At 40.7% G+C, this 17296-nt stretch overlaps 1 protein-coding gene across 1 annotated transcript in view; it reads right to left on the bottom strand.

Annotated features, from left to right (window-relative positions):
* The window catches only part of galnt18b (UDP-N-acetyl-alpha-D-galactosamine:polypeptide N-acetylgalactosaminyltransferase 18b), a 95410-nt gene that overhangs the window by 56023 nt on the left and 22091 nt on the right, over positions 1 to 17296 (bottom strand). The window contains exon 2 of the mRNA XM_061068815.1: positions 3218 to 3413. Coding sequence (XP_060924798.1) covers positions 3218 to 3413 — 196 coding nt within the window. The remainder of the gene's footprint in view (positions 1 to 3217; positions 3414 to 17296) is intronic.

Here is a 17296-nt window from a genome sequence, read left to right as displayed (position 1 = left end):
ATTACCTCATTTAAGGGTATCCAGAAATGCAGCTGCAGACTCAGGGGTGTCGAAAAGGCGAATTTGCCCTTCGTGGAGACACCGGAGGCGGGCTGGGTAGGCAAATCCACGGTATTTGTTATGAAGAGCCAGCGCTTTCCCGATGGTGTCAAACTCACGCCGCCTTTGCAGGACCTCCGCTGACAGATCGGGGGAGAACCGCAGCAGGGAGCCGCCATGGTGGATGTCGCGTTTCTTTAGCGCTGCTCTGAGCACAGCCTCTCTTTGGGAGTCTCGCAGAAAGCGGACCAGGACGCTTCTCGGGGGCTTACCCGGGGCCGGAGCGGGAGCCGGGGCCCGATGTGCGCGTTCAATCTCCAGTGGGGGGTAATCAGCAGGCAGGCCGATTAAGACCCTCTCCTCGACCTCCTCCATGCGCTTCTCCAGGTCCGTCACTCGGTTAGACAGAGCCGACAAGGAGCTCTCCACTGAAGTGACAGATACTTTAATTTCGTTCAGTGCACTGTCAATGGTGTCCAGGCGAGCGCTGACTGATTCATCCATGTGGTTCACCCGAGAGGCCACAGACTTTATTTCGGCTAAGATCTGCTCCATGGTAGCTTGATCCGTTAGCGTTAGCTCTGGAACGTTGGCCTCACCTTGGCTGGCCTCGCTCGGGATACACTGGGCCGTTTGTCGAGTGGTTCTCTTCTTAGCGGCAGCGCCCGACGGTGAAAAAATAGCAAAATCTTTATGGCGTTGCGGTTTGGGTTTGGGCATCGCTGGGGTACAATTCGACCGACGGTGCTAAGTTTAAAAGGAAAAAGTTATTAATTTGTTTGTAGCCTGGAGCGGAGAAATGTCTCAAGCGTCCATCTTGGTCCGGATCCGGATGTGACCTCAAATTTCCTACATTTTCATTTTTAATCAGCAGTCCAACCACCTCTTCGAGGCAGCTGATGCCTGTTTATTTTTTAAATGCAGAAAGAGAATTCTGTAGAAAAATGACCTAAAAGCTTGAGGTAATGCCTGGATGACAGTTTTTTAATCAGATATCATGTTCTCCTCCATTAAGATATATGTGGATTGTTTTATCATAATCTTATTGATATGACCATTTGATTCATTTCTAAAGAGTTAATTTTCTGGGATTCTGACATCTTACCCATGGGCATTACCACATCTTGCTCTGAAAACGGCATGATCTAATTACAGAAAAACATGGTGCTACATTTGGTACAAGGTGTGTGATTGATAATAATCCCTGGAACAGTTTGCATAACAGAGCCAGTATTAGTGTGGATGGATGGGGTGAGGGGAGGGATGTGCAGAGGAGAAAGTGTCCTGTAGATCTTTGAGCTGTGCAGACGTTTGCGCCAAGATGTTGCAGTGTGTGCTGCCGTAACCTTGGTGATGTGTACATGAAAGCTGGGTTAAAATCTGTGTCGCAGTGAACCAGCATGATGGTGTGGAAAATCCCCTGTGAAGGACTTAGTTGATCAAAGTGCCCGCAGTGCATAAATAACAACATGAGGACATGTGCATTAATTCATAAGCTGCAGATATGATGCACATATATTTGTCCTGCCGACTTCAGGCAGCCATGAGGATCTGAGAAGAAGAAGGAACCCTAATCAAGTCTATCAAGAGTTTTCATCTGTCCACATATAAGTAACTCAACTGCAGGTAGCTCTACTGAATGCTACAGGCTATAATCTGTTGTTGGTTTTAAATTAGATTTACTCAGTGATTTAAAGGGAACCACAAGTGTGTTTTTTTTCCTGTGAAGTAACTGTCTCCTGAGTTCTAAGGTCCTGACAACTCAATAACAAACACAGAGCAGTCGAATGGTAGATCGAGTATATCCACTGATGCTGGAGCCAAAATCATTAGCAAGTTACTTGTTTGACATAAACCTAATTAACTATTTTGATATTCACCACGGCAGTTGTTGTTTACCCCATTTGTTTGCTGTCTGTCTGTCTGTCAGCAGGATTATTCCACAACTAATGAACCAATTTCCAGGACATTAGGTCGGGTGGACCTGAGGAAGAAACTGTTCAATTCTAAGGTTGATCCCAGCTTCACAAATGTAAGAATTTCTCAGTCTAGCAGTTAATCCATTCACTGTTTGACTATTTGTGAGTCAATACAAGCAATTTGAAGATGACACAGTGGGCTCTGGGAAATGACAGTGTAATGGGCATGCATTCACAATTGTGTGACGTTTAATAGACACATCCTTGGTTATATTGAGCCAGCTATGACTTAAACAGCTCTTGGTATGTTGGACCATTGGGGTCAATGTTGCATAATGAGCAGCAGTGACATTTGTCAATATTTGATCATTACGACACTTCTGGGAATAACAGAAAAATGTTTGTCTGTTGGTGGGCTAGTTGGTCCAGACTTAAACATCTCATCAGCTTTTGAATGAGTCACCAAAATCTTCTGACATTCAATGTCTCAGTGGATGAATCATCATGACTTTGGTGACTATTTGATCAGTGTATCTCACCTGCTGTCTGTGATCTACTTGAAGAACTGGCACAAAATCTACTGGTGGCACATGATTCCCCGATCATGAATCCTTTTAAATTTAAATCATTTGACTTTTCTTGAGGTGCTAATATAAGTTTTGTTGCACATCGCTCGACTTTATTCCCCGATGTTGCCACCACCACCTGCAGATTTCATTAGATTCCCATTAGCCTTTGCTGCACATTGTGTTTAATTAACAAATGTCACAATATGTAAAACTAAGAGGATTATAAATGGGTAGTATAAACATTATGTTTATGTAACACCAGCATTTTCGTATTGTGATGTTAGCATTTAGCTCAAAGCACAGCTTCATTGTGGTGTCATCAATGTGATGCTGTACCATTAGTGTTCAAGCCATACTTTTCTGGATCATTAAAATCATTATCATAGCAAAACATAAAACTACAGTAACAGAGGAAATGTTCATGTAAACAACTCCTATGTGGACACAAAACATATTTATTAATTGATCTCACAATAGAGTCTTCAATGTATTTCAGTGAAAGTTCAACCACCAAGTGAGGCAAAAAATCTGCCTTTAATAATGTTTTATCTGTAATTCAGATTATGTCAGAAAACCACGGTGTTATAATTGATCTACTCAGGCTACTGTTAGTATATAGTGTAGAAGGAGTGTGTGCTGGTATATAAAGATGACACCAGTGTTTGAGCACCACTCCACCTTCCCTCTTACCCTTCAGGCCTCAGGTCTGATGTTGGCCTGTCTAAAGAGAGACGATCACTGAGGTAGCCGTTGTAGCCGTAGTACTGGAACATCTTCAACGCCACTCGCCGGTTCTCCGGACTCAGATCCTGACCCCAGTGAGCGAACAGCGACGAATCAGAGAAGGACGTGTCCGCCTGACTATCCTCTCCCCTCCCTGGAGTCTCTAGGAGGCAGAGGAAGACAAATAGCATCAGTATTTGCCTGGTCCACGGCTTCTCAACCTGCCGGTGAGCTTGTGCGTAAGGTGACATTTCAGGAATGTGGAATTATGATGGTGCTAATAAAATCACTGTGACAAATGCTGTTTTCCTTGCGCTGAAATGTTAGTACGCAGGTCGCAGGTGAGGGCTTTTCTTTACAGGGACTAACTGGCTGTCCTTCGACAGAAGCATGACGAGAAGCTGTTGTGCCCTTGAACAAAAGATTCAATCTCCAGCAGCTGCGTGAACTGTTCTGTAGCAGACTTTTCTCTTTGACCTACAGAGAGCCGAAAGTGAACTGAATTTCCCTCAACTTTATCTCCAGAGTGAGACACACCAGCTTCCTTTAATCAAGTTTAAAGTGTGATCATTGTCGCCGTCTCCGTGTTTTTCTCACAGTGCATTAGAACCCCTTTAATACAGAGAGCTCTGAAAATGAGACCAGTCCTGACTCATTTTACGGCCGAGCAGCAGTGACAGCGCAGCGAGCAGAGGCATTTAACAAACACTAGCTCAGTGTGACAACATTACTGCTCCTGGTCCTTATTGATAGACTCAGTTCATGTCCAGACTCCATAAAAGCACTGGTAGCATCTGTTAAAAATTCTGTCCCGCTTCCAAGATGTTTTAATGCACTTTATGGAAGCAAACATTGTAACAGCCGACAGGGAGTCGGGAGCTTTACCCACAGGCTGGTGCTTTAAATGCCAAGGATGCAGTAGAGAAAGTAAATAAAGACAAAGTGGTTTCATCATGAAGAGTACATGCACAGGTTAAGACAATTGCACTTGCATAAATACAGTATCTGTTTGCGAAATCTATGTGTAGCATTATTTCTTTGTTCCATAAATGAAAAACATCACAACAAGCTCTTCACAGGTTTTAATGAATGCAGCAGTTTCACTGAGCCTTGTAGCTGTTAGGACATTATGCAACGTGTCACAGTCACACTTGAACATCGCAAAGCTTTACTGTTGATGCACAACACACTGATATGTCTAGTCTGTGGAAGTAAGAGGTGGCTGATGATTCAGTGAAGATGGGAAATTTTGATTTGGACTGAATGGTCACAAAGATTGTTGCTCTTGTTTAGTGTATATAAACAAATGTAGCCTCATATAATCTATACTACTGAAAACAGAAGGAAATAATCTTTTTTTGAAGAACACAAAGTCCATGAACAAGGAACAATTATCAAAATACGCTCAATGATGTGAGGCTTTGCTCAAAGCTGCAGAGCTAACAGTTAACAGGGAGTGACTTAAATGTGCACCTTACTGAATCAGGAGCTGTGCACAGACGTTAGACATATAATCAAACAAAATTCTAGATCTGCCAGTGAATCAGAGCATACATATTTTAAACATTTATAAGAACTTTTTTTAATAATAATTTATCTGAATGAAAAAACCTTAGTGAAGGAGACTTTGATATCATCGATAATAATGGCAAACTGTTATTTAAAAACATTCTAATCAGTAAAAAATGTAATCTAATGAAACCTAATTGAAAATGTATAAGGTTATAAAAAAAATACCAGGTTCATTACAAAGCTGTAGTATTTCAGGTTGTTGCTAACAGACTGAAATTATCAAGAATAATTCCCAAACTGCCAAATATAAAAAATCATCTGTTTCTTGTGAGTTTAATAAAATACAACAAGAAGGACGGTGATAAAAATGTGATGAAAAAGGGTACGATCAGATTAAAGAGGAATAGACACTCAGGACTGCAACTAAAATCTTTCTATCTCTGGCATGAAATTAAACAGTGACAAATGAACATGAAATTACAATCTTCAAATACCAACATTACTGTGAAGAGAGGAGGTACACAACTTTCAGCCCATATGCAGAGAATAAGGTTAAGTTGTGTGTGTGTGTGTCTGTGTGTGTGTGTGTGTTTTTAGCAGATTGGGAAAGGTTGATGTTCATGAGCAGATTGTCTTAAAATGCGAGTGACATACTGTGTGAGCCAAATAAGAACTAAGACAGCAATATGGAGGCCGGTGTGAGGAGGTTACATTATGAACCAAAACAAAAAGAACTGCCAATATTTATGTGAAGATATCCTGATGGCATCCCGAGTCTGAGAAGTAAGTGACTATTTTAGGATGTATCAGTACAGTTGCACATACAATGTGTGATCTAATGTAAGTTCTTACTGGAATACGGTATGTAAGTTTTAACAGGGTAGTGCGAAGGAGGAAAATGAGATGACTGGGTTTTTTCCTGGCTTCATCACTTCACTAGCTGGAAGACAAAGAAGACAAAGACTCTGAGACAGAGAACTCACTGGAGGCAAGGCTGAGTTCAAAAAGTTCTCACTGACAGTCCTAAAGGTCATGAACAGGTAGGCAGTCCAAAAATGCAAACAAAGCAAGGGGAATGTGGCAGCAATTAAAAAAGCAGGGAAACTATTGAAGTCAAACAAACACAGAAGCAAACACAAGGATAAACAATATAAAGCAAACAAAGACCATCTAGCAAAGAGGCATGAGAAACATGGAAGTATCACAGATAATAAGAGGCAGGTGAGTGATGGGGGGGGGGGGCGGGGGGGGGGGGCATCCTTCAGCGGCTGCATTTGAAGACCAATGCTTCATAGTAGCAAGCTTCTTCAAATGGTTCCTTTCATCCCTGAGAAATAAAGGCTCCAATGGATGGATCCCCCTCCCGGGCCCAACCAATCTCAGCTGATGGCACAAGCAAGTAACGAGACGTCCAATGCTAGTATCATGCTTAAATCCAACCCAACAGCTGATGGAACGAATGTAAAAAAAAAGGGGGAATGTGACTTTCTTGTTGTATTCAACTTCCGCCCTGTTGCTAGACAGAGGGCGGCACAAGCTTGTGACGGCAATCATGGAGAGCCTCAGCAGACCAGGCCATCTCTTCTCAGTTTGGCCTTTGCATTCTATGAAGGCCACGAAGACAACGTCCTGTGAAGGAGATGGCATCTATACGGAAGAGGATTAGGGCCACTGTGGAAAAAACAAGTGAGTTCTGAGTTGAAACTCAGAATTCTGAGAAAAAAGTCAGAATTCTGAGTTTAAAGTCAGAATTCTGAGATTAAAGTCAGAATTCTGAGTTTAAACTCAGAACTCACTTGCTTTTTCCACAGTGTCCCTAATCCTCTTCCGTACATCTAAACTGGAAGCTGGGTAAACAAATATAAAGATACTACTTTTCCTCACATAATGTTAGATTGAAGTGATATACTCTGCATATAAATTTAAGCTCCAAATTGTGTGCAGCCTGAGTGAAAAGTTGACACTAATATATTCAGAGCTTAAGGTGCAATACGAACTGTGACATTCCTGTAAAACCAAACTGATTCATATGATTATTTATGCTCTTAAGTCCAAAGGCTTACAGCTACAATAAAAAAAACAAAATCTGTATTTACAACAACCAAATGTGGACCCGTGTTGTGCACAAACAGTTATTCATCTTTTACAATGAATTTGACAATAACGTAGCTGAAAAAAACAAAATCTGTTAAAAACATTCTAAAATCCAAAAGTCAACCAACATCCAAGTTGAGAGAAAAGTGCAGCATGAACGTTTCAAGCCTGAGGCAGAAAGACTTCAGCTGCTTACATTCAACACGGCTGTCAAAGTTCTCTGCCGTGGAGCAGAGGAAAAGTGTCTCAGCTCTTTAGAAGGCAACGCTGTGATTAGACTAAGGACAAGATAAAAAGTTCTGAGTCTTTCAGTCCTGGCAAGTTCGCCTGAAGGCCCATTCATGTGGTGGTGATTAATTAAGCCTCAGAGACAGTTCGCTCAGCAGTGAATCCCTGAAGCAGCGGTTACACCAGGTTAGTGTTGTTTGGACAAGGTAACCTTGGCAACTCTGTCTGTTTAGCATGTTGTGTCCGTGTCATAACAAACAATGGATGTCCGGCAAGCATGTTAGTGCAACCTTCGTCATGGTTCACATCAAAGAAAATACTGTTTCATGACTTGTTTTTTCATCAAGCAGGTCATGTGACTTACGTAACCTCGCTGTTTGGAGAAGCGTTTCCTCTTGAGTACACATTCAGCAAACTAACCTTGGTGCTAACTCAAGCAAAGCGCAGCCAAATACCTGAGGCAGAAACTGGTGTGTGCGTGTGTGAGCGTGTGTGCGTGCAGACAGAGAAAGTAGTCCCTAAGCTTCCCAGCAGCACTCCAGGCGTGTGTGGATAGCAGCACTAAGTGTGCTTCCATTGCGTGCACAGCACAGCAAGGCGACTGTCTGCCACAGAGGAGAGAGAGAGAGAGGCGCAGGAGAATATGCACATTCAACGTGCACACACTCATTGTCATTAACACAGGCAAAGACCAAAACTGCTGGGGAACAAACTGAGGAGGAACAACAAACCTCCGGGTCCTACGTTAGCTGTGTTTTTAAATGCACGGCAGCCCATGGTAAATTATTAAATTGGATCTCATAAAAGTTAACTCCACGGTAATGCAACTGCCCAGTACGCACAAAGACTCTATCAAATTACATTTATTCATCCCCTCCTGGCAGTCCAGAGGAAAGCATTTTGAATTATCAATCTCAACACATCATTAGATAACTCCGTCTCGTGCTATGCTAACTCGCGGCGGTTTAGATGCAGACCTTTTACAAAGATGCCTGAATTCTTTACTTGTTGGTTACTCTGAAGCCGACGCTCTATCCTCCGAGGTCGGAGGGAAACATTTGGCCGACGTAACAGTTTCAGTGAAAATCAATGAAAAGGTAAAATCTCAGTCAGAGGATCTTTACTGTCAAACAGATGCTGGAGGTAGAAGATCCTCACTCACCCAACAATGCACACACCAGGACTTAAGAGATACAAGGTGGGTATTTACTCATTTTATTCAACTAGGGCTAAATATCTTCCATTTTTTCCTCTGTCAAAATATCAGAAGTGTGTGAGTTGCCCATATATATATATATTTGATAGGGCTTTTAGAGGCCCGAGATACAGTGTGTGTATTTTGCTTTTCTACAGAATGTAGGTAAAAGGTGAAAACAGGTAATGTTGTGTGTCTTTATGCTATAGCCTGAAGGCACAGTAACATAATGGATCATTGCCAGTGCGTCCGGTACATTGCAGACCAGCACTTGTTTGTTACCGGTGGGTTTTGATGTCGTCTGAAAATGAAAGCACATCCGAAGCAGCTGATGAAGACTTTTCATGTCTATTGATCAGACAGATACTTTTGATGAAGGCATAAAGGCAATGGCTCAGAATAAATATACCTGAGAGTAAAAAAGAGATGCCGCTGAGACACTGTCATGCCCACGAGATGCAATTGAATTTTCCTTGCTTGTGAATTTAGTTATTGTCATCTTTTGACTAAACTTGGTTTCCCAGAAGCATCTTAATGCTTAACTCATTGTAATTTCCACGCTATTAGGCTTTTTGACCTTAGTTAAAGCTAACTAAGTGTATACTTAAGCATAACTGAAGGCACAATGATCAAAGATTAACATCTCAAGAAGCTTTTCACCACATTTTGAATTAAAGATTTTACTGTTAGGCCATTATAATTGTGTAAGTCTATATTTTTGTCCTGAACCCAAATGTTCTTCTTGATAAGCTTTAATTAAAATAAAATGAGTGATAATGTAGAAATTAGAAAAATAAATTATTCTAACGCAATTTAAATCCTTTTTTTCAAAATTTCACATTAAGGTTAAATGCAGGTTTAAGAGGAATCTCTTCTGGAAGCGGCAGGTAAATTAACCAAAGTTTTCTTTTTGAACTAACTTTTAGCCAGAACCATGAACTATTCAGGTGAGCACTGCAGTTGTTCCTTTGTGTCCTCAAAAATAATGTCAGATTAGATTTATTTCAATGGTTTCCATGATCAAAAAGAAGAAACACAAGAACTTTGCGGAAACATCAGAATTGCTCTTGTTCTAAGTGTGTAGGTGTCGGTTGTTTGATTGACAGCTGCTGCCAGTCTGCAATCTTCACCGCAGAGCAGAGAAGAAAGAAACTTGTTCTGCAGCTGGAGCACAAGTCAGGAAAAGGCATCCTGTTGTTAGTGGAACTAAAGAGTGAAGAAAACATCAACATCCAACAAGACCTAACCCACATTTGCAGATATACGTTTACATGTTGTTTAATGTGCTGAATCTAAGAAGCTAATCAGCGACGCATGTCCCCTGGTGAAAGTGTTTACTCTGAGCTACATACCAGGAGGATGGGTTTAAACTCCGGCCTCTGCAGAATTATTGTCAGCAGCGAAGGGGACAAAATGTATCCCACTCATATTGATTAATGCTAATTCAACAAAATATCTTCAAAACATGTTAAAGTAAGACGCTGTGAATTGAGAACAGTATCGAGCATGAATGAAAATAATCGAAAATTAGATATAGACTTTCACTGTCGGCTTTTTAATAGCCCTAGTATTGAGTTTTGTTACTTATAATGAAATAGTAGATACTTTTTTATTAAATATTGAAGGAAAGTAAAAACTGTATTTTGACATGCCTGGACGGGTGGTGCTGTCCGTGGTACTGAAAGGGGGGATTTAATTCTGCCATGTTAAAGTACCATATAAGCATTTGTTTTGTTGTGTATGAGAACATCTCCCATGTGTCTGCATGAGTAAAGGACAATATTCCTGCAAATTTGATTTAAGTTCAAGTTTTAAAACGATTTTATCAAAGTTCATATTAACTCTATAAATGTTTATTTAAGAGCTGTACGAAATGTATTTTCATCACACACAAACAGACTTCGTAGTCTTTTATAGAACAGCTGTGGTTCGTGATTCATTTTAATAGATACAAATGTTTGAAGGAGGAAACTGATAAATATGATATAGCTGACAATCAATTTATTTCAGTTTGACTAAAGCTCGTGACTTCACACTTTTTTAAAAACATCTCTAGAAAACATGTGTAGATATTTAAGTGCACTCTCAACTTTTAATATGATTCATTATTGGGAAACTGGGATCAAGTTTAAGTTGTCTGTAACACGATGATATGTTCTAACATTAAACACAATTGGCTGCTGTAAAAGGTTAAAACAATTATTGGCATGTACTATAGAAATGATAAATAAACAATCTAATCAAACCAAAACAACATGAATTCCAGGGCTGATGTAAAGAGCCAAACCATTTCTGACCATCCCCACAATATATAAAATGCATGTTGTTACAGAAACCAGACTACAGTTAACTTCTGTTTTACCATATTAATATTCGCAGCTTCTCTCGGTCTTATTCAACCACAAACTAAAAGTAACAAAACTGAATATTTAACTTAAGTCAGATGAGGATTTTTGTTGGACCAGATACATTTTTTTAAATGACTCCTCTCAGTGCTTCAGTGCTTCTTACAGATTCCTTTGTCTGTAAACGCCCTTCAATTAAAGCAGACAGTTTGCAATTCATCCTCAGTGGTTTTGTCATTTTACATCCAACTTAATGAGAGCGGAGCACGACGCCGAAACATCAAAGGCTGTGGCGCAGTCAGAGTATTCATTCTATATTCACACTGACTGGGAAGGAGGAGAAGATCTAATATATATTTGAACGACAAAACAAATCAGCCACATGAAACTTTCAGGACACAGGTGTTTCTACAACTTGTTATCAAAGACGCTGTCAGCTTCATCATTTATTTAACACAACTCTTCAGGTTCAAGACAGTTTTAAGAATAGTGAAGAAATCCCCAAACATTCTGCCACAGACACGTTCGATCATTTTTCCAGATGCATTACCATCGTTTTTTTTCAGTCGATTCATTCTAGCTGTTTCCTGCACAGTTTGAATATTAATAATCATGATACTGAAGAACAATGGAAGGTTATCAGGGCTCCAGTCGCTTTTTCAATAGAATCAGTGCTCATTTTACAAAATGATTTAACCTGAGCTTGCATGTACCTGTATGCAGTAGGAGATTTGTAGGTGGATGAGGCGTGGGGGGGTGCCGACCCCCTTGATAACCTGCCTAATCTGCCAGCCCCTCTCAGCCATCCCCATCCCCAAAAGGAGCAAGAGAAGAGTGCTGCATGTGCAGATAGCACATTTGGATGTGCAGGTGAGCATCCTATAGTTATAGGCTGCTCACTAATTCATGGGATCAGCAGTTTACTTTTTAAAAGTTGAAAGCGCCTGCTCCTGCGAGATTTGCGTGGATGGGACCCAAAGCAAAACGAGCGAAGGTCAGAGCCGGGACGCCGTCAGAGGCGCAAAGTAAATACTGGCCAGAAAGGCATCGAAAAGAACAGGTGAACATCGGTCTTTGCCTCTCTGTTTCTCTCTCTCCGTCACAGTTAGATTGACCATCAGCAGCACCAAGAGGACTAACACGCCAGTGGCCGTTAAAACATCCATAAAGGTGTTGCAGTCTTGGGCAGGCAGGCAGGATTCAGCATAAACTTAAGGATAAGGCTTACACGGTAAACATTCATGCAGCAAGCATATATACGCCCAGGCTCTCAACCAATCAGCTCAAGAAGTGGATCATATACCTCTTAAGTAATATACAAACAAAGTTTGGTGAGAATTCATCCGGGCACACACACACACGAACACACACACACAAACACACATTCACTGGTGAGCACAATTGGGTATTGAAGCCCATACGAGAACCATTAAAAATGTTATTATTCTCCCAGTTTAAAATTAACAAAATGCCTGTATGCAACTTACCAGTGCAAAGTTTTTGCATTGTGTGCAACTGCAGGGGGCCCAGCACAAAAAGTTCAAGTTCTTTGCAGGACCCTGTGCTGGCACCTCCAGTACTTTCAAACTAACAGCGATGAAGACAGATTCTTTAAATAAATGATACCATTGTGGTGAATGTCTCAGCTTCTTACTTCTTTTCTATTTTTAACAGCAACAACTCAAAGTTACATTGTTCCACCTCACAACGTTGTGTCTCTTTAATCTACTGACATAAAGGACGTTAATGGAAACACACAGTGATTTGTATTTAGGAACAGTTTGACACAGACGGCCCCGTTCACACAGATTTCTTTAAATGTGAAGCGGTGTTCAAAGACGGTCTATTTTATTCCAACTTGACAGGTGAGCTGATAAACAGTGTTCCAGTTCTGTGTCAGTTCAGAAATACTGTTGAGATAGAACTGATCTTATCTTACAGACGCTCATGCTCTCATCTCTTTATGACTGAACTTTTTTTTTACCCTTGCCGTCACTATTTCAGCTGCAGGTGCAAGGAAATGTAACGCGTTGGCTCCTTACGGAAGCTCAATGACACAATTACAATAAATTACTCCCATTTTATCGTCTTTGCACTGTGTGCCTCTGAGGTTTAGAATCAATTTAAAGATTTAATAGATCACCGCATCGTCTGGTTCCAAATCAAATCACCAAAGAACGAGACAGCGAAGGACTTAGATCTTCGAGAAATAACTTCCTGAGTAGTCCACAAACGACCGAGGGGAATTAGGGCCTTGGTACAAGGTCTTTTTTTCATATGCAGACATTTATATAACTGCTTTTGCATCTATTCAGCAACTGTTCTTATTTGCACTGAATAGAAGAACAGAGTGATGCAGGCCACATTTCAGTCAGACAATTCTACATCACTGTAAGGTTTTAATTTGTGCCTCAAATGGCAGATTACAGATCATTATAAACTACGGAAGTGGTTTCATGAGAGAAATGTTCTGCAGGTCAAACGGTTTGTTGTAAATCACAGAACTAGTTTGGGGTGATTATTATGAGATGAATGTTGCGGTCGCTCCATCAGCTCACGCAATGTTGGTATAATGTTTCACATAGTCCTTTATTCATAGTATATCTTTATTTAATTGACATTTTATTTTCACACAATTTCGATAATATTCTTTCTTTCTCTTTAATTTGCCGTAACACAGACCCTTTGTTGGTACCGAGCTCCCCTAACAAAGGGCAGAAGGACAGAAGATGTTACATTTTGGTGCGAATGTGTATCAGGGGGCGGATCCAATAATAGTTTTTGCACTATCTTTTTATCTTTTTTGACATGTTTGAGCTTATAAAGAAATAATAAAGATCTTGATGAAAATAATAGGCATAAATAGAGATCTGATATTTATTTAAAATTTATAATAATGCAGGATAACATTCTTGACATCCCAAGCCCGACCAACAAATTCATGCAGAGTTAGAACATACATGTTGGTCTAGGAGCTGCTCTTACAAACTGCCTGAGATCACTCTACATCTACTTTCACGTTATATGATGTTGTTATTCTTTGCTCACTTGACGAACCCTCTTCACTGACAGTAAATACAGCTAATAACCAATTAGTCTGTTGCTGGGTGGGAGGCTGCGCCCACTGCTGTATAGACACTGTATAGGAATCTGAGAGTTGCTCCGAGGGAGGGGGGAAGTTCTCTCATTAGGACGCATCAGTAGTTGGCACGTCACGCTGACACTTTCCTCTCGAAAGAAGAGAGGGGTGCATGGCTTTGTCTTTCTCTCTGTTTATTCCCAAGAGGGGATATGCGGTGGCAGAATTTAGGAAGAGGGTCATGTTTACTTGCAGCGGCCTTTATCATCTCGACCCTTTTGTTCATCTCTCCTCATTAAAGCGCTGAAATCACTCGTACTCGTCAGAAGGGTACAAAAGCTTTCTTTGTGCTTTTTCATCCTGGAGGAGCACGATCCTAGAAAAACCCAACATCATTAAATCCATCAGATTCTGAGCAACAAGCTGCAATATTTTCCTTCTTTTATACAACAGACGATATGATGAGATGTTATTTGATATCAAGCTCCGGACGTTTTACTCCTGCGCCACATTTCTCATTTCCACTGTTCAACTTGAAAAGATGGATTTGTCATTCCATTAAATCCAGTCAGCTGAGATGCCTTTTCTATAACCTTATATCTGATCTGATACTTCCTCTGCACTCAGCATCCGTGTATTTTCCCTTTTTATTTGACAAGTTTCATCTGCGTCCTGCGTTTAACACCAGCCGTCCTTCACAGGGGTTGTTTTCTCTATAAAGGGTGTCGCCTCGTCTCAGAAAAGCACTCATCAGTGTAGGATATAAAGCAAAGATATTTCAGAGCGTTAGCCCGAAAAAAGAAGAGAATAAACTTGAAGGTATATGAAAAGGCCCAGGGTGAAGAAAGTCATTAATCTTGCACACATGGAATTCATGTTTCTGAGGATGTTTTAATGGTGACCTCTCAAATATTCAAACCAAGAAAGAATACTTTTTTCTTTTAACTTTTCCATGAGAACAATTTGCTTTAATTCATTGCCAGGGAGAGGCAGTGGACTAGTGGCAGAAACTTGGACTACCGGCAGAAAAAGGTCTCTGGTTCGATGCTGGTTCGACTCCACAGTTAAACCCCATGGAGTTTCAACAAAAACTTACCTGGATGGAATAACAACAAAAAGACGAACCTGGATCTTTCAAAAAAAGCAAAAGACTTTTCGCCTACAACTGCATCAGTCCATGAAGACATGTTTTAATGAATCAGAGAAGATCTTAAGCTGTGAGAAGGTTTCTGACATTCTGTGTTTAATATTTCACTGACAACTAGCAACAGAATTTTTAAAACACTGCCAAGTTTGTCTTTTTCTCTCTCGCTGCATAGAAACAGAAGTCTTTACTCTATATTAATGAAGCCTACATGGATTTGGATGACAGACGTAGACATCCAGTATTTTATTTTATGTTTTGTTTTTGATCATGGCCTCTGTTCGTGCTGTTACGGGGCATACATCAATTATTCAGGTGCAGAGATCCTTGATTTATCATTTGGGGAGTTTGGAGGGAAACAAGCCACAGGTCACTTAACAAACGAAATGCTATTGTGAGTCTCTTTTCAAGTTGTTAGTCGGTGCAGGTTCTCTGCCCCGATGGAAAAGCTGATAATGTCCGAAAAATGTACCTTTCACGCTGTTTGCAACGGGATGAAGAGGAAATGAACAAAATATTTGAATGAGTCCTCTGACATTCCATGTTTGGTCTGCTGCAGCTACTGAGCTGCTCACACTGAATTCTCTATTCTCAGTTAAAAGATTTTTACATCATATCTACACAGAAACGGATTTCTATCATCAGGTTATAGAATCAAAGAAACGTAATTATCCCAGATACGTTTCTTCTAGTCACAATATATGCAACTGAGTTTCACATTTTGAATGTACATGTGCTTAACGAAAAGCTGCCGGCTCCATTTCAGTAGGAGAACTCAAAGGCTGCGTTTTAGTCTGAACGAGCAGAAAAGTACAGAAGAGATGTTTGGAAACGATCAAAGCCGCTGGTCTCCGATCACATTACCCCCTTCCAGAAGAAAATAAGCAGCATCAGCCTCGGCCACCAGGTTAGAACGCAACATGGATAATCAATTACTAGCGTTGCTGATCCTGTTGTCCTTGTTAACAGCAGAGTTGTAACACAGGACATAAAGAACATACGGAAGAAAGAAGGTGCAAACAGAGATACGAATCAGAAAACCAAACACAATAAAGATAACTAAGTAAAAGAGTCCAACAAAAGATCCAGACAGAATCAAGACAGCCTGATCTCTACGGGCCCCAGCACCCCCATCAGCCTCCTGAGACACACAAACTCTGTGTCCAATAAACTAGATTTACTCTGAAACAACAAATATGTTTAGAGGTAACATATGATTCCACTTGAATCATATTATTTTTTAATCAAAACGTTGCAAATTGTGATTGAGAAAACACAATTGCACTTTGTGAATATGAGTTTCAAAGAGACAGTGTTGCACACCCACTCGGCTCCGCAGGCAGCTACTTGTATCATGATTAGACGTAAACCGTGCTTCCACAATTAGAAAGGAGGTTAGGGAAATATCTGATTATTGAACTGCTGCTTGTAAACACAAATTTACAGTAAAAGGTGTATGTCAAACAATGATAATTTCCCTGAAACAGTCTTTCTTGTGTGCATGCATGGATTCAGTGTTTTGGTTAAATAGAACGTTATTTTGAAACAACTAAATACAAACTTCAGGTAGATTTAATGCTGACATGTGTGTGTTCTTCTGTGGTGTTTAAGGATCTAACAATAGCAAAGTGGATGTGGAAGAAGAATTAGCAGAACTGCTACGAATTTCCAATCTAAGGCAAGATGACAGGTTATTGATCCCACTGTGGAAATTGGCCGCACTTTCCTGCTTGGGGGCTCCTTTGACTCAGGTTGGACTGCATGTCGACTTTAGAGAAAACACTTCTATTAAACAAAGAAAGAGGTTTCTGTCTCAGCTGCAGGAAAATTAGGATTCCGACACAAACCCTCACGACACTTGGCACCTTTGGTCTGGACTTTTTGATGAACAATAAAGAGCAGAGATGACCAAGAGCATTCCTGGGGGATGTAAAAGCTGCAGAGGGAAAATGTCTGCATCTAAAACAAGTGCGATATGAGTGAGTCAGTGCTCTGGGTTTAAATCAGTGGCGGTGATCTAGAACCATTATTGTGGCTGGAGCAGCTGACAAGGACGGGAAGTGAGAGAAAGTGAGAGTAGAAATGCTCTCGTGGGGTAGATACACGCTCAGATGAGAAATGATTCAGCTCTTAAGGTTTGATAACTGATGATCCATTCTCACCATCTGCGAGTTAGCAGAAGGCCGGGGCCATGATATCAGTCAAGTTATTGTCATTTCTGTTCAGATGACGAGAAATGACCTGCAGGTCGGCCTGTGATGGATGGATGGAGAGAGGGATAGATAGATAGATAGATGTGCTTTTTTGTTAGTAATTTGATTCTCTAACGTTAGTGTTTTCTTTGTTTGAGATGAAAATCTGCAGTTGCACAGGCCTCCACATGGTTTCTATCTTACCTTGTTGAACCGTTTCCAACAGCGCTAACCTGAGGTAAGATGCACCACGCTTG

This window comes from Limanda limanda, chromosome 3, assembly GCF_963576545.1.
Source record: "Limanda limanda chromosome 3, fLimLim1.1, whole genome shotgun sequence".
NCBI classification, from domain to species: Eukaryota; Metazoa; Chordata; class Actinopteri; order Pleuronectiformes; family Pleuronectidae; genus Limanda; species Limanda limanda.
This window is presented reverse-complemented; position numbering and strand designations above follow the sequence as displayed.